General features: G+C 37.0%; 1 protein-coding gene across 2 annotated transcripts; it reads right to left on the bottom strand.

Moving 5' to 3' along the window:
• On the bottom strand, positions 12,070 to 20,481 carry LOC109233382 (casein kinase 1-like protein HD16). Of its 2 annotated transcripts, none has more exons than XM_019399237.1 (17): positions 20,100 to 20,481; positions 18,843 to 19,363; positions 18,525 to 18,650; positions 18,368 to 18,441; positions 18,195 to 18,264; positions 18,053 to 18,108; positions 17,829 to 17,900; positions 17,564 to 17,658; positions 17,252 to 17,318; positions 17,033 to 17,162; positions 16,716 to 16,934; positions 16,499 to 16,629; positions 15,025 to 15,199; positions 14,822 to 14,912; positions 13,142 to 13,299; positions 12,874 to 13,062; positions 12,070 to 12,452 (listed from the first exon to the last, which is right to left on the bottom strand). In XM_019399237.1, the coding sequence occupies exons 2-17, from the start codon at positions 19,272 to 19,274 to the stop codon at positions 12,393 to 12,395; spliced, it is 2,145 nt and encodes a 714-aa protein (XP_019254782.1). In that variant the 5' UTR covers positions 19,275 to 19,363; positions 20,100 to 20,481; the 3' UTR covers positions 12,070 to 12,392. The 2 variants fall into 2 exon arrangements, with proteins under 2 accessions (XP_019254782.1, XP_019254781.1); XM_019399236.1 differs by having other exon boundaries at positions 18,843 to 19,324.

The raw sequence follows: 21,589 nt of genomic DNA, 5'->3' as shown, positions 1-21,589 counted from the left end.
CTATGTAGTACTACTGTTTTAATACTCAAATGATATTAAATTGATATTTTGGGCTGAGAATACTGTTTTACTGTTGCCCGCGAGGTCTACGTGATTTTTGACTGAGTAAGGCCGAGGGCCTGTGTTGTGAGGATATCTTTTGAGATCGGGCTGCACGCCGCAACGATGATACATATCTTTGGGATCGGGCTGCACGCCGCAGCGGTGATACATATCTTTGGGATCGGGCTGCACGCCGCGGCGGTGATACACTGATTTGATATGAGGTCGAGGACTTGTTTATGATGCTACGAGATGGCTTGATATTGCGCTTGGGCCGTAAGGGGCCCCTCCAGGAGTCTGCACACCCCTAGTGAGCACGGGTACCCATTGTGATGTGAGATATAGCCCGAGGGGCTGGTATGGTTCTATGTGATTTGCCCGAGGGGCTGGTATTGTTCTATGTGATTGCCTGAGGGGCTGGTACCGTTCTGAGATATTGCCCGAGGGGCGAACCTTATGTGCTTATCTTTCTTATTTGCCTGACATTTACCTGTTTAACTGTGTATTTGTGCCCGAGAGGCAGATTTATGTGCTTATCTACACTAGTTGTTCTGCATTCATTTGCGTAACTGCTGAAAAAGTCTTTTTTAAAAGAAGTTTAAATTGAGCTAAGATGTTTTAAGGGATTTTACAGCTTCATTGCTTTCTACTAGCTTTTGAAACTGCTTCTATACAGCATGTTGATGCTCTTTTCGTGATTTCTTATCACTCAGTCTTTATTTATGATTATTACTCACTGAGTTTCCAGTACTCATTTTACTCGCTGCACCTTGTGTGCAGATTCAGGTATTTTCTGAGCTTGGTGGCAGTTGTCATTGGAGTTAGCAAGGTAGCTGTCTGGCGATCGCGGCTCTGCTTTCTCTCTCTTTATTCCTCCTTATGTATTATTGTGATCTTCTAACCATTTCGGTCTTGATGTGATTAGACAATTGTAGTGGATGCTCATGACTAGTGACACCCCGGTTAGGGCTGTGTATGGGTGATTTTTCCGCGTATTTATGTTATTATCAGCTATTTCGGATTGTTTTATCATGTTTAAACTGTTCTTAAATGCTTATCTGTTAAAAATTGGAAAATGGGAAGTGTCGGCTGGCCTTGTCTTCACGAGAGGCGCCATCACGACCGGGTTCGGGGTTTAGGGTCGTGACAAAAACAAGAAAATATTTGCAAAGACATGCTTACTGGTGTGCAGCTGGGAATTCGTGGGAAGCAAAGATAATGAAGGAGAAGTCCAAAATACTTCATATGTGATGGAGAGTGGCCACATCAAAAAACTCGAGCTCCAGGAAATTTGCTCTTTTTCCTAAATGTTAGATTTATCAACTAGTAGAAAGAGCAAATTGTCCTGGAGCTCGAGTATTTGATCTGGCCACTCTCCTTCACATATGAAGTATTTCGAATTTTCCGTCATTATCTTTGCTTCCCATGAACTCCCTTCTACACCTAATAAGCATGTCTATGCCAACATTTTCATGTTTTTCTTTGAATATAAATTTAAAGAAATATGGTAGAAGTCTATGGATGACTATGAAATTTTCAAGTGAAGAGATTGTTAATATAGCCAACGAGTGCACCTAATCAATTTAATATCTATAAATGTAAAACATATCAATTTAATATCTATAAATGCTGAAGAGATTGTTAACTGTTTTTTGTCAGAGAAATCGAATGTAACAAGATAAGTAGGTGGTAAAACAAGTAAGTGGTAAATGCAATAAAAAAAAAATAACTTTTTCAAAAAAACTTCAGCCCAATGTGCTAAAGTCTTTTAGTGTATTTTTAAAAACTTCAGCACTTGATAAGTTGAAGTTTTTGTGTTGGATTCAATAGTTTTTGTTGTAAAGCTTTTTCAGAAAAACTTCAGCCCAATGTGCTGAAGTTTTTTAGTGTATTTCTAAAAACTTCAGCACTTGATAAGCTGAAGTTTTTGTGTTGGATTCAATAGTTTTTGTCGTAAAGCTTTTTCAAAAAAACTTCAGCCTAATGTGCTGAAGTTTTTTAGTGTATTTCTAAAAACTTCAGCACTTGATAAGCTGAAGTTTTTGTGTTGGATTCAATAGTTTTTGTCGTAAAGGTTTTTCAAAAAAATTTCAGCCCAATGTACTAAAGTTTTTTAGTGTATTTCTAAAATCTTCATCACTTGATAAGCTAAAGATTTTGTCCTGGATTCAATAGTTTTTTTCGTAGATCTTTTTCAAAAAACTTCAGCACAAACTGCTGAAATTTTTTAGTGTATTTCTAAAAACTTCAGCACTTGATAAGCTGAAGTTTTTGTCCTATAATCGACACTTTTGTTATGACTTTTACCCAAAACTTCAGCTTAAAAAGCAGAAGTCATTTACTTCATGCTTAAGTTTTTAAACAAAAATGTACTTAAAATTCATGATAAAAGACACAAACATATTTGTCTGAACAAAAGTGAACTAAAAAAATAATTAATATATATTCAGAAAATCCAAATTTTGTCCAACCAATCCTCTAATCAAAAAATTCACACAGTCTCTTCAAAATCTGCATAATCATGTCCTTGTTATTCTTCTGGAGTATCATAGCCGCTATCTTGTTTCCACTTTCCATGAGCCCAAAGATTGGCAGCCAATTCTCTCCTGAATGTCAATGACTCACTTTGATTAAAATTGAAGACATCTTCTTTATTCAACCGCATATCCATGAACTTAAGAGCAAATACACCACAATCAACACTACAAAAAGAACATGAAAAAGAAATTGAAGAATAGTTAACACAAGGGCAAAAAATAATAAACATAAGATGCATGGTAAAACATATACGAAACATGTACTTGTTATCCTGCAGCGGTGTCTCCATTCACTTAATTACAAATTTTTCCACAGGCCTTTTCCCATAAAATTTATTGTGTGACCCAAATTCCAAGAATTTGAGACAGTGTGGAATCAACCGGGCATAAGTTCTGACATGTTCAACCGCACGATCATATGTTACACTGCCCATTGAATCATACACATATATAGTTTTATCTTTAAAGTCCAGAATTCCAAAAAAGTAGTGCGTAGATCTCTGGCCCGTCCTTGGCTTAAGTCGAAATGGAAAAAATACTTTTCTGGCACATGCCCATGAGATACCACAGGAAAGGTCGAGGCCTCTTACGTAGTTGGCCACCTCTTCATTCGTTGATTCTTCCTCAAACCAACTAAAGTCCGTAAGTGGCTGAATAACCGCTTCTTCTTCTTCTTCTTCAGCCTGTTGTTTTGATATCCTCTTTCTCTTTGATTTGCTCTTTTTCTGATTCTCCATTCTCTTTTCCTTCCTTTTTCTAATTTTCTCCATCTGTTCTTCTGAAGGATGAATACCAGCCAGCTTAGTCATATATTGATCAAAGTTAAATCTGTTACTGCACTATCTTGATTTTGGATAACCTAGAAGGTGATAGNAGCAGAATTACCTTCTGAATCAGTCCCTTGTGTACTACCCAGCGAAAATGAACATATATTGAAGTTGGGGATATCACTGGTGTCACACATAGGAGAACTGGAAATCTTCATTCTCTTAGGATTTGGAAGAAGTTGCGATGCATCAGATGAGATCTGCAAAAGCAAGGAAAATATAAACATAAATAAAACTGATACAAAAATACATTAGGCAAAAAAACAACTTGTAATCGAATTGCAGAAAATAACTACCTGGTCTAAGTGTTGAGACACAGATGGTGTTTGCATTCCAACAGATCCACTTCCTTTACCTTTAGATATGCCTGTATCTTCATGCAAAAAAAAACTAAATAATACTGACTAAATTTTATAAAATAATACCAACACACTTCACACCTGTTTGTGAGCCAACCGATGTGAATAATTGTATTTATCCTTTTTGATATTGCTGCACAAGCTCACCAATATCTTTTTGAGCTGCCCCGAGTCTTTCTGAAAAATCATTCAAAAACAAAACAAAGAAAATAAAGTATGTAAACTTTCAAACTATAAAAAATATACTTGGATCAAATGTAATAAATTCATGATCTATAGAATACCTTTACGTTTGTCTTCCGCTGTGGTTTCCCCAGGCTGCATGCCTTTGTCGATATCAGCAGTTCCAGCTTCATTCAATTGTGTACCAACGTCGAGGAGCATTGGAGTATTCTCAGGAAGGTTTTTCTCAACACTACCTTCATTCAATTCAGCATCATCAGAGAGTTTTTGAGTTGTGTCAATTGAAGCACAACTAGTTTGAACTTCCACTGCATATTCATAAAGAGGGGGAATAGATCAACTAGTTTTTCTATATATATAACATAGAAAAAATTTAAACCTGTAGTGAAAGTTTTACTACAGGATATTATCAAAAAAATCAGTTAAAAACTTCAACTCTAAGAAGGCTGAAGTTCACTAGTTACAAAAACAAAAACTTCAGCTCCTAAAGCTGAAGTTCGAAAGTTACAAAACAAAAACTTCAGCTCTAGAGTTGAAGTTCGACAATTACAAAACAAAAACTTCAGCTCTAGAGCTGAAGTTCACCAGTTACAAAAACAAATACTTCAACTCCTAAAGTTGAAGTTCGACAGTTACAAAACAAAAACTTCAGCTCAAAAACATGTTGAGCTGAACTATTATAAACTTCACACTTTACAAAACAAAAAACTTCAGCTCTAGAGCTGAAGTTCACCAGTTACAAAAACAAAAACTTCAGCTCCTAAAGCTGAAGTTCGACAGTTACAAAACAAAAACTTCAGTTCAAAAACATGTTGAGCTGAACTATTATAAACTTCACACTTTATACCTGTAGTAACAATTTCCTGTGTATCATCACCTAAAAGTTCCATGCAAATAGCTAGTGCTCCTGCAACCCGATCGTCTTTCCCAATAGTGCTAGACACATCACTCGCTTTCAGTTCTAAAGTACCAACAGGTGCTTGATCTCCATCACCAAACAAATTGCCTTTTGCAATATCACTTTCTAAAGCTTGATCATTTCAATCTGCACCTTTCTCAGTTGTTAACTCTTCATCATTTCCATCTTTACTCAGTCTATAAACACTAGATTGTTCCTCTCCACCTTGTTGTTGAACATGTTCATCGCATTCAACAGCCGCTTCCTTACGTGTAGCATTATCATCTGGACTTTGTGCGATGGATCATGAGCAGCATGTTCTTCGGTATAAACAACTTGATTATCTGCACCTTGCTTGCTTCCAACATTCTCAGTTGATAACTGTTTTCATCATTTCCATCTCTGCTCAATCTATCAGCACTGGAACATTCCTCTTCAATTTGTTCTTCAACATGTTGATCGCCTTCAAAAGCCGTTTCCTCACGTGTACCATTTACATCTGCGACTTTATTCGATGCATCATCAACAGCATTAATATCCGATGGATGTTCGTAATAGTCGTTCATCCTATCATATTCTCGAGGGTTACTCAAATCAAAATTGCCATCGTCCATTCCATTTGATTTGTTGACAATCTTAAACAATTGTTCAAACTTCTCATCGAAATATTCCTAGAAAAGAAATTACTAACAATGATTAATTTGAATAACATTAGCAAAAATAAAAAGACTTGTCTATAAATTAGCTTACCTTCACTTTTACAAAAACCGCATCCAATAGCAGATCGCTCATCCTTTTGAAACTTATTGAAAATGTGACGACCCGACCCGTCGTCTCATGAGTTACCGCTCCGATTTTCCCATTTTCAGCTTCCTTATGCTTCATTATCCATATCTTGTGTAATCGAGTCGATTTGAAGTGGTTTTAATAAGAAATGAGACACTTAGTCTCTTTTAAGAAGCCTTAAGTTGGAAAAGTCAACCGGACGTTGACTTATGAGTTAGAGGGCCCGGGATGTGAATTCCAATGGTTCGGTTAGCTCTGGGAGATGATTTGTGACTTAGGAGTGTGATCGGAAGTGGTTTTGGAGGTCCGGTGTAGAATTAGGCTTGAATTGGCGAAGTTAGTATTTTGGCAAATTCCGGTTGATAGGCGAGATTTTGATATAGGGGTCGGAATGGAATTCCGAGAGTTGCAGTAGCTCCGTTATGTCATTTGGGATGTGTGTGCAAAGTTTCAGATCATTCGGACGAGGTTTGGTAGACTTTTTGATCGAAAATGTATTTTTAGAGTTTTTGAAAATTTTAAGGTTGAATCCGACGAAAAATTTGTGTTTTGATGTTGTTTTGAGCGTTCTGAAGATTGGAACAAGTTTGAATGATGTTTTAGGATTGGTTGGCATGTTTGGTTGAGGTCCCGGGGAGCCTCGGGTGAGTTTCGGGGTGGTTTCGGACCATTTTTAGGCCATTTTTAACTGCTGGTTTTTGGCTACAGCAGTGTTCTATGCGATCGCGGGGAATAGGTCGCGATCGCGGTGAGTAAAATGTGAGAAACGTGCCAATGAATCGCGATAGCGTAAAGCCTTTCGCGATCGCGGAGAAGAAATATTCTGTTGCGTTGATCCCACTTCGGAAGCTTATATATCACAATCTATAAGGAATTTGGAGATGATCCAAAAATGAAAATTGTAGCCCTTTGTGTATAGTTTTCAGAAATCTAAATTAATTGGAATTTGAAGTTGTGTACAAAAAGTTATGGCGGTTACACTATAGGATGCCCGGGAAGGTCTCTAATACACAGGGATGACTTTGAAAGCTTATATCTCGCAATGTATAAGGAGTCAGGAAATGAGCAACATATGAAATTATAGCCCTATGTGTCTAGTTTTCAGAACATCAAACCATTTATAATTTGGAGTTGTGTGCAAAAAGTTATGACCGTTATACTGGAGGCTGTCCGGAAGAGCTGGGAACTGTTCATCGCGATCGCGAAGCGTCGACCGCGATCGCGAAGAGTAAATACCTGGGCAGAATGTTTTAAAACACGTCAGTCGCGATTTTGGGGCTCATTTACTCCATTGTTGATATTTTTGAGAGCTTTTTGAAGGAAATTGAAGAGGGATTCAAGGAGAACCGATTGGAGGTAAGATTTTTGAACTTAAAACACGATTATATTGTGAAATTGGTCTAGAAATTCATGGAAATTAAGCCTAAAATTGATGAACTAGGGCTTGAGTTTTTGATATTTCAAATTGGGATTTGATGGGTCATTTGAGCTCGGATTTGAGAGTTCTTAGTATGTATGAACTCGTGAGAAGATGAGGAATCCATTAATGTTAAATTTTTTGATTTTTCGCGAAGTGGGCCCGGGGCTCGGGTTTTGCTAGTTTCGAGATTTTTGATATTTTTCGATTGTTTTCGATTGGGTATTGTTCCCTTAGCATATGGTGATGTATTCACTCTGATTTTGGTTAGATTCGACGCGCGTGGAGGCCGAGTTGAGGGGCAAAGGCGTCGCGAGCTAGAGATTTCACCGGTTCGAGGTGAGTAATGATTGTAAATGATAGTCTGAGGGTTTGAAACCCCGGATGTGCACATCATAGTGCTGTATTGAGGTGACTTGCACGCCGGATAGCGAGCGTGGGTTAGAGCACCGTTGGGGATTGTGACTTGGTCCATCCCGATTGATGAAATTACTACGTATTTGACTGAAACTACTTGTTATCATCATAATTTGGGCTGATTGCCATGCTTGGGCTTCGTGCCAACTATGTGAATCCTTCAGGGATTGATATCACTGTTTTCGCATTACTTTGCATATTATTTGATCTCGGTCCAGGGTTTTAATACTGTGTTGCAAACTCNTGTGCCCGAGGGGCTGACTTATGTGCTGTCTTGCACTATCTGTTTCGCATTCATTTGCTTAACTATTGGAAAAAGACATTTTCGAAAGAGGTTTTTAAACTGAGCCCAGATATTTCTAAAGATTATACGGTTTCATTGTTTTCTCAAAGGGTTACACTGTTCTATATAGCATTATGGCTTGCTTTACGTGGTTCTTGCTGCTCAGTTATTATTTACCTTTATTACACACTGAGTTGGAGTACTCACTTTACTCCCTGCACCTCGCGTGCAGATGCAGGTATTGGTTTACCCGGTAGCGGGTTTGAGCTGGTTGAGGATTTGCTATCGTAGCTGAGCAAGGTGACCGCCAGCGTTCGCGACACCGGATTTCTTCCTTTTGATTCCAGATTGTATTCTATGTATTAGAGGCTTTGTAGTTGTATCAAAGATCCTTCTAGATGCTCGTGACTTGTGACACCCCGATTTCGGGCTGAGTCGGGATGGGTTCTCTATTTTTATCATGTTTATTCCGCAATATGATTTCATTATCTATGATTCAGACTTATTCATGCTAAGTAACTGTTAAAAGAGGCGTTGTTGTTCTGTTGGCTGGCCTTGTCTTCACGAGAGGCGCCATCACGACCGGGTTTTGGGGAATTGGGTCATGACAGAAAACTTCTTTCACGATCGTGCTTCTTTCTTTTTCTGCATGCCTTTGAACCTCCATCGTTACCCTCTAGTATAGACACACAACAAAAATTCAGATATAGAAGAAAACTTCAGCTCAAAAACATGTTGTACTTTTACAAAAACAAAACCAAAAAACTTCACATCAAAACTTACAGAACATATTGTGTCGAGTATTTCATTGTCATCAAACTTAGTTGTAGAACGGTTAGAACGACTCTGGGTACGAGATGATTCACCAATACAAGGATTTCGATTCGCTTCTTTTGATCGACTCTGACTACGTGGTGATTGGCCAATAACAGAAGTTCGATTCTCTTCTTTTGATCGACTCAGACTACGTGGTGATTCACCAGTTGAAGGAACCGCATTAACTACCTTTGAACGAATCCGGCTGTATGGTAATTGTCCAATTAAAGGCATTGAATTCAATTCTTCTTCTGTAGGAATTATGTCCAATACCCTAAAGTTTCGATACTTCTGTTTAATACAAAAAAGTATATTATGAGAGGAAAAAAACTAATACGTCAACATATAAACACAAAGACAAAAAAAACAAAAAAAAATAACTTACTTCATGACTACTGAAGAAATCAAAAAGTTCGGGACATTTAGGCTCTCCCATACATACATAACGTAACATCCTGGGAACCTGAGGGGTATCAAGGTACTCATCCTCTCTTATATACTTCTCCCGAATATCTGGGAAGCACTCATAGAACCAAGCACATAACGGATATGGAAATCCACCAACTTTATACTCAGTTGAATGTAATTTGTTCTGCTTGTCCAATGCATGTTTCAGTGAGTAAATGAGCTTCTCATAAGCCACATTACCCCAAGGATATTCAGCACAAACCTTATCATCTTCAACAATAGATACATACTCCTCCATCACAGATGACTCGGTCTTTTTCCCAAACAAAATAGACTCTACAATAAGAATCTCCATAAGCTTCACAGCATCATCACCACTCTCGCATACGTGCCTGTGATTCACAGCATTCTTTGGAATTTCATTTCGAGTCATAAAATCTCAAATATCCTTCAAAGTCACACCCTTGGACTTACCAAAATAGCGCTTCAGAATATTGCTTTCTCGATTAATTGGTTTTTCAACATTATGTGCTGTGATCCGCAAACCGCACATAATGTGAAAGTCTTCAAGGGTGAAGGAAACATCATGGCCAAAAATCTTGAAACTAATCGAGTCTCGATCATTGGTGAATATTCGAGAAAGACACAGACAATGAATCAACTTCATGCTGCATTTGAAATTCTCCATAGCCATAATGTATCGAAATGTACCATTATTAAGCTTATCCCGTTGCGTAGGAGTCAAGAAATTTGCAATTAAACTCTTCAAGTCGTGGTTCCCCTTCCAGTAAGCCTTACAGTTAAACCAATCTCGAAACTCAAAATATCTTTGCCCTGGTCTTGTAGGTGGAGGAGCAGGGACATAAAGACCTGGGGGTATTATAGGTTGTCTAGGTGCTTTAGGTGTTTTAGGTGCTTTTGCTGCTTTGCGTACTTTAGCTGCATTAGGATCTTTAGGTGCTTTAGGTGCCATCTGTTCAAAAAAAGTAAAAGATACAAAAAATAACATCGGGATATTATCAAAAAGATCAGTTAAAAATTCAATCTCTAAGAAGGCTGAAGTTCGACAATTACAAAATAAAAACTTCAGCTCTAGAGCTGAAGTTCGACAGTTACACAACAAAAACTTCAGCTCCTAAAGCTGAAGTTCGACAGTTACAAAACAAAAACTTCAGCTCCTAAAGCTGAAGTTCGACAATTACAAAACAAAAACTTTAGCTCTAGACCAGTTACAAAAACAAAAACTTTAGCTCCTAAAGCTGAAGTTCGACAGTTACAAAACAAAAACTCACCAGTTACAAAAAATAAAACCTTCAGCTCCTAAAGCTGAAGTTCGACAGTTACAAAACAAAAAGTTCACCAATTACAAAAAACAAAACCTTCATCTCCTAAAGTTGTTCGACAGTTACAAAACAAAAACTTCAGCTCTAGAGCTGAAGTTCACCAGTTACAAAAAACAAAACCTTCATCTCCTAAAGCTGAAGTTCACTAGTTACAAACACAAAACATTCAGCAAAAAAACATGCTGTAGTTTTTACAAAAAAAAGAAAAAACACAAATTCAAATCCAAAAATAATGCCAAAACACGAAAAAAAAACTTCACCTCCTATCTAAGGTATCATTGAACTATTATAAACTTCACAATTTAATAATATCATCTATTTAACTCTCAAAAATTGTAAAAATTTCGACGTCTAATCACTGGAAAATTTATAGAATGTTCATCAACAACACAAACACTCGGTCAAAAAACCTAAAAACACAATCGTAAAAGTAAAACTAATGCACTTATCAAACTAAACCCTAAGAAACTATTTTATCATAAATACATGACTATCAAAACCAAAACCAGAAATTAAATCGTAAAATAAAACCCAGAAAGTTAATGCAATGTACCTGTGGTAAAATCGTAATGTGGGAACAACGACGACTAGCAGTTGAAAAATCAAAAAAACGACGAAAACCGTTTGATTTCAGAGAAGAACAAATCAAAAAACGCGAATAACGGGAGAGAGAGACAGAGACAGAGACAGTAGAGGACTAGCGTATACTTAAAGAGAAAGTAGTCTTTTAATAAAGAAGGGCAAAATAGTCTTCTTAAAATGCTTTTAACAAAAAAACGGGTACGGGTGCAAACAGAAAAACAAAGCGGCTACAGGTTAAAAAGGACGGCCCAAATAGGGCGCCCCGTGCAATTTTTACAGCAATGACTAGGTTACATCTTATTTATTGATCTAATTATGTTAGTATTCTATATTTACTGTCCCCACTACAATTTAATATGCTAATGACTTTAACAATAGTTGTGTTTATGACGCTTTGAACTAATAATATGCAGCTACTCCAGGATTCATGCATGGCTATCATTCACCGAAAATTCTTAAAGAACTATATCGTAGAGTCGGATTATAATATTTTTTTTTTTAATTCCATGCAATAAAATCTAGCCATTGAAAGAGACTGAAATATCAAAGGGCAACACCTTCATCACTACAGCAAGAGGAGAGGAAATAGTACATTAGTCAAGAGTCATCATACTTCTGTATAACATAAATATGCAATGAGATCTAAAATATATATATATATACATATATACACACACACACACACACGGGTAGTGTTCAAGATTTTCTAGACCAACTCCGTAGATTTAACCTATTGTTCCAAATAAGTTAACGTGTTTATTAGATTATTACTACTTAATGTTTAACATAGAGATTTATCTGTAACTAATTACTAATAGTATAAATTATTTTTTACAACATCAAATACATTGCCTTTTCTAAACTACGACTTACCTTGTTTAGGTATTCATTGGTAAGTGCATGCATAGATAAATGGCGGCAATACAAAAGTGTCTAAACTATAGATTGTTCCTTGGTGCAATAATTCGACCAAAGGTTATCCTATTACAGGAATAGCTCCAGGAAGCTTGTTACCATGCCAATGTAAGGAATAACCAGTTACGTCAAAAGATCGGGGTCACTGGGAATAATGAAATTGGCCACCTTATTGCAGTCAAAAGGTTAAAAAAGGTCGGGGTGCCGCGGGGGGAGGAGCAAGGGCAGGACATCTCTTTTGATTTCTCCCATAGAAAAGCCTAACATGCAGCAAGAATGGATAGATTATGGAATAAATACACCCTTCCAATTTTAAGGTACAAATATGTTAATCAATCCACCATTTCTTAGCCTTCATTGCCAAAACTAAAATATTATGTTGTTGACGCAATTGGTGTTACTAGCCCAAGCTTGCAGGGCCCTAGCTCATCCGTACAGTTGTACAACACAATGATTTTTACATGAAGAAAAAATGAGGACTGACTTGACAAGGCAATCCCCAGCAGGACCAGCTGAATTCATCCTCCATCTCTCATCAATTACAAGAGACTACAATAATTAGCAACTCGACAGTCCATGTCAGCAGACAGTTCTACCATAGCAGATTGATGCAATGTAAAGATTTTTAGACCATTTTTCCTGCAAAATGAGAATGCAATGTTGAAACTACAAAGGGAAAAGATTTAAAAGAGTACAATGCATAACAAATATGCAAATTGCATTCCGCCAACTCCTGTCAACTGAAGCTTCATTATTACAAACATTTGTTTCATACAATTTTCACAGCGTTCAAGAATTCAAATTCATTTTTAAGAACTTTGATGTGATAATTTCTCTATCAAACTAACTTTTTAACCATTACTTTGATATTTTCTCCCACGACTAGTACAATAACCAAGCAACAAAAACAACTTAAATTCCATTTCCGGTCAAGGAAACATCATAGAAACTGGATCACAATGAGTAGTTTGTAAATTCCCATCACACCTTGAACCTGTTAGATTTAAGGAAAACGCAAGGCAAACAGGTAACATTCAGGATGAAGGAAAAGACTAGTTACCTTAACATGGGTACTTGGGAAGGCAGATGTCCGTAAAGTCTCTTGAGTCTCATCAATCATTTTACGTCTTGGTACGCTCAATATGAAGGCTGCTTGATCGGCAGTAGCAGCCATAGAAGTTATTCTATAACCACTTTCCCACCGTCGATGTATTCCTTCACTTGGGTAAAGGAAGTCAAGCTCAACAACCTACATGGTTATCTGCTTTAAGCCACTATTGTTGAGGAAAGTAAGAAATGGAAGTAACGACTGGGTAAAAACTAATCACCTGTTCTGAATATCCAGAATTTCGGGACATGACCACACCCCAGCGACTGCCAGCAGTGGTCATGGATGTGACATGGAAACCTTCTTTCCACTTTTTGTTTATCCATTTGAAAGGGAAAGATTCACTCACTTTGTAAGACTGTTGCGTATATGGAGTTCCTGATCCATCAAACACCAAGAGAAATTAATAGATTGTTCATAGGACCATTAACAAATAAATCATAATCAAATTGATTCACAGCAAGTCCATTCCTGGTAAGCAATCTGCAGCGGATAGTCTGAGCAACAAAATGCAGCTCGCTAACCGCATATACATAAAGTTGGGTTACTCATAATAAAACAGAAATTAAACCATCTATATCTTATTTACATGCCAAAAGTTGAAACAAGTAAATAAAAAGCAGACTAAGTAAAAGACCATATCAAAGAACCAAAAGGTAGGAAATGTTTTCAAAAGAAGCAGCACACTAAGGCCAACAAAGAGATAGTGTCAGCACACTAGGCAGGTGGTGAAAATAGGTAAATAATTCAGCTCCAGTTGCTTTGACCACACCAAAAGGTTCTGAGGCAGCCACGACTAAAATACTTATGCATGCCATTAGCCTGAGGTCTTAAACTTTTTCCTTTTTTTTATAACCAAGAAATCCCTATGAGTTAGGTGGTCCAACCCCACTTGTGTTCACACGTTCAAAACTCGGAGGAGTATGCACCCACCTCTCTACCCTGCTCCCACTTAAATACCAAGCTTCGTATCAGTGACAGGGTCTGAACTCATGACATGCACCAATCCATGCATCCTTGCCTAATTTGCCCTACTTTTGCAGCAGCTAACTAATGGAAAGTTTGGTAAATTGCTACTTGGTATTTAATTCTACCAACAGCAACTCACATTCGAAACATTTCGTAGATGGCTGAAGTATGGAAAAGGTCTCAAAGACGTGAGCTAATCATCAAGCTCCAGGCTACCCTATAAGGGGCATAATTCTACATTTGACAACGTTTTTGTTAAGATCCCTATTGTTCTTCAGTATTAGAACTGTATGAACATCCCACTTCACCTCCTGGTCACTCTTTTACCAGGAAACTTCACATGCTAAAGATATCTAGACTGAACCGCATGAACATCCCCATTGCTCATTAGTATCACAACGCCCGTCCCCTTTCGACCTTTCTGTTTCTCGTATCGAAAGCTGCTTAAACCAACAAGCAGGAATAACCACACTCTTGAACAGCGAAAATCAATCCGGACCTCTTCTAAAACAGGTGTTATTTTCTGTTCCATCCTTTTTTATTTGACTAAAGACCAGATCTGTGAAAGCTTAATGCAACAAAGTGAAGAAACATTGAAGTACAGGTTCCATGAATTTCAAATAAGTATCAGACTGAACTTAATCTGTTAAAATTAATACTACTTAGGATCACTGGTAATGAATACAAGATCCGTGTTTGATCTATATGCACTTCAAGCTATATTCTTATAACTGCATAGTATGTCGCATATCTAATTATTATATATATGCTGGTTTTGTTAAAGCATAAACTCTTTCACTAATAAAGAAAATCTCCCACCAAAAATAGCAAGATGGAAACAATATCAATCACAAGGAGAAGTCCATCAGTTGATCCTTCAGTAAACACCTCAAATTGTGAACAATCAGATCAGTTTCCATTAATATCTAACCTTTCGACATAACGACCAAGGAACTTCCGTTAGCTGCACCAGCTATTGAGCTGATGTAGTAGTTCTTTTCCCACTGTTCCATTATCCAATCCTGAAAAGAATACACAAAAAAATCACAATTATTTGAGCATATCCCACGAAAAGAAAGAGATAAAGATAATCACTGAATATGATAGAGATAAGGTGATTGAGATGATAACAACCTTATGGAGGAAGACAGCTGAAAGCTCATAAACCTGGGAAGAGAAACCGGTTCCTGCATCCATGATTAAGGCCCACAGATTGGCTGCTGAGGCCACACAGCTGATGTAAAGACCGTCCTCATTTCCCTTGTCTACATGCTGCCGGAGCCTAGAGTCTGCTACATTATAGTGGTACCTACAAGATCATCATTAATACTTTTCTATCAGCAACTGGCATTAATATAGAAATCACATGCATTAAGAAGATAATTTAACATGAATATCCATGCATTTGACATTCAATTTGTCAATAGTTCATGTAAGCAAAGAAAGTGAGATAACACTTGAAGTCCTCATGTAAACCTACCAAGTCAAACAGTTTATACAAGAATGTAGCCCGTCTTACCAGATTCTATAATATGATCCATTGAAAGATAGAAGGTAGATAAATAGGAGTCAAAGATTTTCAGAGGTGCGCCAAAAAGATTGCATGCAAGGGTATTCAGACATTAGATTTCCTTCTCTCCCCATGAGGGATAAAACGGAGGTAAACATAATCAGGCGTGTACCTAAAACACCCATGCAAATGTAACACAATTACATTTCCTACCAATTTTCGAAAGTTAATCCTATGCTTAGATTAACTTAGCCATATCACTTTTCCTGCTCAACCCCAGAAGTTTACTGCCCGAAAATAAGAATAATAAACTCACGAATTTTCTCAGATGAGGCAAAAGGAAGTTCTAAACATTAAGTCATCAAGACTACATGAAATATGACCCGATCAACCAAAGCAAAAGGCATGTATCCAAACAAAACAGAAAGGATACCTGTATTAAAGAGAAAATCAGTTTCACTTCAAACTCGAAGAAAATAAAGTGACCACTAACAGAGATGCAGTGATTAATGCATGGAAATGATTCTCAAAGGTTCTCATATGCCAGATTATCCGAAAACGGCCAACCCAAGAATCATAAAATCAAATACTCTCTTAAATGTTAAATCCTCAAACCTACTTGGATTCCTGCTTTATATACCGTATACGTGAGTAGTAAATCCAATTTTCGTTAGTAAAACTAGTCGTCCTCCTTAACAAAAAACCTAGTCTTGTCCTAAAAATAAGTAATCTCTCAAACCTATAGTATGTCCAATTGGGAAAGGACACAAGAACAGATGACATGAAGCAACAAGCAAGTCCACTTGAACTTCTATACAAGCCAAATTTATGAAACACACCAAATAGGAATGTCAGAGCGGTAATTTTATGGCATCTCAGATGCATAACTAATTATAACATTAAAAAGGCTTTATTTGGATGTCTAGAGTTCGATGGATACTTTTGATAAGATCCAAGACAAAATAAAAGTCAAGCACTTGCGGTACCTTTTTAAGGAAGTACAATAATGGCCAGACACAACAAACCTCATAATCACACTTTTATTAATAGCTGGACATGTCAAAACTCATAATCACACTTTTATTAATAGCAACATACCTCTGCTTCATGGGACGTCGTGCATTATAAACAGAAATCCATTGTGTTGCAGGACTACCTAATCGTACTTTCTTCTTTGGTTGCTCATCTTCCTCCAAGTTTATTAGCAATCTTCCCCGCTTCTGCCCAACCTGATTAGACAAGAGGTGACAGCTGAGTATGGGAGCAATATTGTCATGCAAACACCACACATACATGCACGAATATGGATAGGAACCTTAAGAGCTCCATCAATTCTTATTGGTCGTAGTGACGTGACTGGCTCAATAAGACTCTCAAAGAACGAGATAAGCTTGGCATAATTTGGTTCCTCATCAAATTTCATATTTGTCACTGCCTCAAGGAACTGCTTGAATGGGGCCGGACAAAAACAACACATCAACTCTGGAGAAGTGGCCATTTTTTTCTTGCACACAAGAAAACTCTTGTTGTCACCCTATCACAATTCAAAACAACAAATACAAGACAATTATAAAATTTTGTAAGTCAAAATTAAGCATCTACAAAAACTTACAAAAGCATATAACAACCAACCTGATATCCTTGCCACGGTAACCTTCCCTTTATCAGGAATATTAATGTGTATGCTAGTGACTCAAGGTCATCTCTTCTACTTCCCGTCCGACCCAAATGCGCATGCACACTTGCATATCTTATGGTTCCCCTGTCAAAGCAAACATATGAGCCCACATTCAAAAGGGTTGTTGAATTATATGCCCAAGATTATTTAAGTTACATTCCAAATGAACAAACCTGAATATATCTGGCCTCTGGTCATATTCAACATGCAGACCAGATGCTGCATCTTTCCATCTAGATGCTGCAGCAATGATCGATATCATCAAGAACAGTACTCAAGATTAACATCAAACGAAAAGAAATGGTATTCTTCAGGTGTAGTAGACACACAAGCAGAATTGATCCAAAAGAGGTATTTCTCAACGTGTGATAACAAATTGACAGGATTAACGATGCTTTACAGTAAATTAGAAAGAAAACGACATGGATACTCCAAGAAAAAGATAGGGCGATAAACAGAAAAGATCATAATATAATGCATCATACCCAAACCGAGATCAATAAGATACAGCTTCTTCTCATCAGCACTTCCTGGCAGACCAAGTAAGAAATTTTCCGGCTTCACATCTCCATGCACGAACCTTAAAGTGAGAAAAAGAATTAGATGTGGAAAAAAATAGGTCACTGATACTACTTCATTTCTGAGTTTAGAGAGCTGAAAGTGAACAATCAAGCAAAGTGATATGCCAGAGGAAAATATCATGAATAAATGATGAAATAACATATGTATTGCTGGAGAGATAACAGTTACCCCTTAAGGTGCAGTTTTTCAAGAATCGATATTGCCTCCACCGCAATACAGGCTACCATATTCGGCGACATCCTGTTGCAAGGTTAGTAATCATCAAGCAGAGAGAAATACAGGCTACAGCATATGCATGCCCACAAAAAGTTATACGTGGTACATTGTTTTGTTCTGCATTCCTATGTATGTGCAGGAAAAATCAATGCAAATAGAAAAAGTTGGAAACTTACGACTGGCCTAAAGAATTCCAGACATCCCACAAGCTAGGTCCCAGCATGTCCATGACCTGAAAATATTTCCAGGAAATATCAGTAACACAAAAGTGATAGAACAAGAAATTCTTTTTAGAAAAAGATGAAAACCAAAAGTTACCAAGATGTAAAAGTCTCCCTGACGACCCTTATAGTGAACCCATGGGATACCATAGCATCCATTCAGGGTGCTGTCAAGGCAAAAAAACGTTCACAATTGGATAACAAGTAAGACATCTGAAGACTGAAAAATACAAAGAAATAAGAGATTCTGAAATAAGGATTCATACTTACTTGTACACCTGCCACTCATAAGGAGGGCCATAGTTGCAACCCTTACTATTTCGATGCTCAAATTTCAATGCAACCTAGTGAGAATCATTATCGCTGTATTATAATCCAAATAATGTCAGAAAGGCTTGTAAAAGATCCACTATGTCATAGGCAGTACCTCAACAGCATCTGGTCCTGTTCTCTCAGTTCCCCCACTTGTTCTTCGACCAACATATACTTGCCCAAATCCACCCTTACCTAACTTCCTTTCTGTTTTATATACAGGAGAATTACCCACTTGCACCTGCATCAAGATAGAAAGCATTCTTCTAAGAATTCTATTTACAATAAGAGTATATATACGATGTTGCAGAAATTTAGCCTACACAATGCCATTAATGATGTCAAGGTATTTCCTAGGCAGCTGGTGGAATTTTCAAGGCAAAAGTTAATAGAACACAAATGGAAAGAGACTTAAGAGCAAATAGAAAGATACCCTCTCAGGTACAGGAGTTGCGCTTGATTCTTCTTCGACTCCCATTATCTTGTCTGCACTTCCACCACCATCCATTGCAATATTTTTATCTGCAGCACCCCCAACTCTATTAAACGCTGGCTCGGCAACCCCAAGAGGAGCAGCTTGAGGAAGAACCTCACACGGCGTCTCTGGGTCCAAATCTATCAACCTAATCCCCCTACCCCTACCAGCACCACTTGGCCTTGCACGTGTCGTCCCTGAAGGCCCTTTTCCTACAGCTGTTGCAGCATTACCCCTTCCTCTTCCTCCACCACCACCTCTTCTTCTGCCTCTGTTCTGAGTAGGCGGCAAAACCAAGTTCTCCTCTTGGTCAACAGGTTGAGGGGCGGCAGGTTGGAGATCACCAAGCCGTTTTGATCTCCTTGCTCCACTACGCAACTCTGGCATCATCACCCATGCAAATCACACTCAACTCGGTTCACCCACCTTGCCTAGAAAATCTGGTGGTAAACACAACAATAACAATGAATGCAAGAATCCTGTATTAACAACAACGTGGACTTTAAATAGAAACCAATAAACAAAAAGACGAGGCACTCAACACACCAGCATCTAAGAAAATCACAGTTTCCATGTATCAAATATGATCTTTACATTAATTCCCAACAGTTCTTAACTTTTTACCAATAAAACCTTAAGCTAACTAACATAAGAAGATTGATATTTCTTACATACTAAAAAAGGACCAGATTATGCAGATAAGGGTGTGACATCTATGTTTCTATAATTAGTTCGTTTCTCTTTATATTTCTATCTCCCATCTATCTACTTCACTATTTATTAGAAAGCTTCACGAATCTTCCTTTATTTCCAAACAAGAAGTGACACTGGAAGTATATATACATCAAAAAATTAATAACTTTATACTTCAAAAGAAAAATTAACATCCTAGGGGCTTGATTCCAACATAAATGAAAGCTTAAACTATATAATCAAGAAAAAGCTACAAAGGAAAACAACATCATTGGAATAAATTTAAGCAAAATCAAACCAATCAAACAAAAATTTCCAATAGAATGAAACTATAATAAAAAAATTTATCTTTTGGAAACCCAAATGGATCATCTTCATCACATCACATGTAACTCAACCGATCATCAAACAAGCAACAAAAACTGAGCAATTCTAGGCACATTTCCACAGAAACACAAGAAACCCACAAAGGGAAAAGCCAAGAAAATCATATAAAAATAAAAATAAAAATCAAATCTTTACCTCAGAAACAGCAAAAGCCAGAAAGGATCGGTGTGAAATAGAACAAAAATCAACAAATTTGAAGGAAGAAAAATGGGTTTCCAAATCGCCGATCAAAATCAGATCTTTAGATAAAATCAACAAGAAACCACATGGGATAATTCAAAGAAAAAGAAAAGGAAAAATCTTATCTGTAAAAAGAAAAGGAGAAAAAAGCTGGTTTGGTGTTTAGTGTATATGGGGATGATGATAAGGTGTGTTTAGCTTGAATGAAGGATGAAGTAACGTTACATTCGGTGAGCAAAATTTTGGATTTTGGGAAATTTGATTGAATGAAATGAAATACTAATAATGAGTGGGCGGAGGACTGTGTGTGTGTGTGTATTTGTGTGCTGTATGGAGCCCTGTATTACTACTTTGGTACCTGTGCTGTATCTGATTATGTATTTACTGTAATCTAATGTACTCTATCTGATTATCTATTTACTGTATATCTAATGTATTTATCTTTTCCATCTAGCTATTCTACACTCATTTGCGACTAAGAGGTCACGGGTTCGAGCCGTAACAATAGATTTTTGCAGAAATGCAGTGTAATGTTGCGTACTATTGTGGTCCGGCCTTTTTTCGAACCCCGCGCATAGCATGGAGTTTAGTGCACCGGACTGCCTTTTTATTCGAAACTCATTTGCCCTTTTTCAAAAATTATTAATTTGATCGAAACTCACTACCCTAACTAATATGAATTTACTTCGAATAGATCCATTAAATTGATAAAGTATTTTCTACCAAAAAGATTTCTATCTTAGAGTTACCTCCTACTTGGAATATATATTCACACATATTTACAAATATTTTTATATGTTTACATATTATTATACAAGAATTGTGAGTGTAGGTATACTTAACACTTAGGGGTCGTTTGGTAGGAGGTATTAGAAAAAATAATGTAGCATTAGCTCTATGCATTACTAATACATTGTTTGGTACATTTTTTCAACCTGTGTATAACTAATATATTAGTTATACATCATACTTGGTATTATCCTATGTATAAGTAATACATAGAAAACCATGCCATTAGTAGTACCAAGGCTATAAATGCATGCATTAATATGGTTAAAGACATAATTGTCCTTAAAATCCCTTAAAGCTAGAGATTATGGAGGGCATTTTTGTAAACAACTATATTTTTAACAAATTATGCAATACATTATAATTTTAATACACCATACCAAACAGTAGATAAAAAATAATATCTACATAACTAATGCTTGCATTACTAACTCATGCATTACTAATCCCTGCATTACTAATACACCTTATTTCGTACTATTCTTATACACCTTACCAAACGGCCCCTTATTGGCTTAATACTCCATACTTGCCTTTGTCTCATACATAGATAAATATAACATACAACTTTATGTTATGTTATGTTATACCTTCGTGTGAATTTGTTTTTGCATGTTTTGTGCAAGTTGTATGCATAGTACATAAAGTATTTCTAA

This window comes from Nicotiana attenuata, chromosome 10, assembly GCF_001879085.1.
Source record: "Nicotiana attenuata strain UT chromosome 10, NIATTr2, whole genome shotgun sequence".
Taxonomy (NCBI): domain Eukaryota; kingdom Viridiplantae; phylum Streptophyta; class Magnoliopsida; order Solanales; family Solanaceae; genus Nicotiana; species Nicotiana attenuata.
Note: the sequence above shows the minus strand (reverse complement) of the source record. Positions and strands in the feature narration are given on the sequence as shown.

Bases quoted from the DNA above. Each gene is read 5' to 3' on its own strand.
- LOC109233382 (XM_019399237.1), bottom strand. From the start codon at position 19,274: ATGATGCCAGAGTTGCGTAGTGGAGCAAGGAGATCAAAACGGCTTGGT. The intron at 18,651-18,842 runs GTATCTTTCTAT...ATCTTGATGCAG, and splicing joins CAACTCCTGTACCTGAGAGG to GTGCAAGTGGGTAATTCTCC. The intron at 17,659-17,828 runs GTAACTGTTATC...TCTCACTTTAAG, and splicing joins GAAAAACTGCACCTTAAGGG to GTTCGTGCATGGAGATGTGA.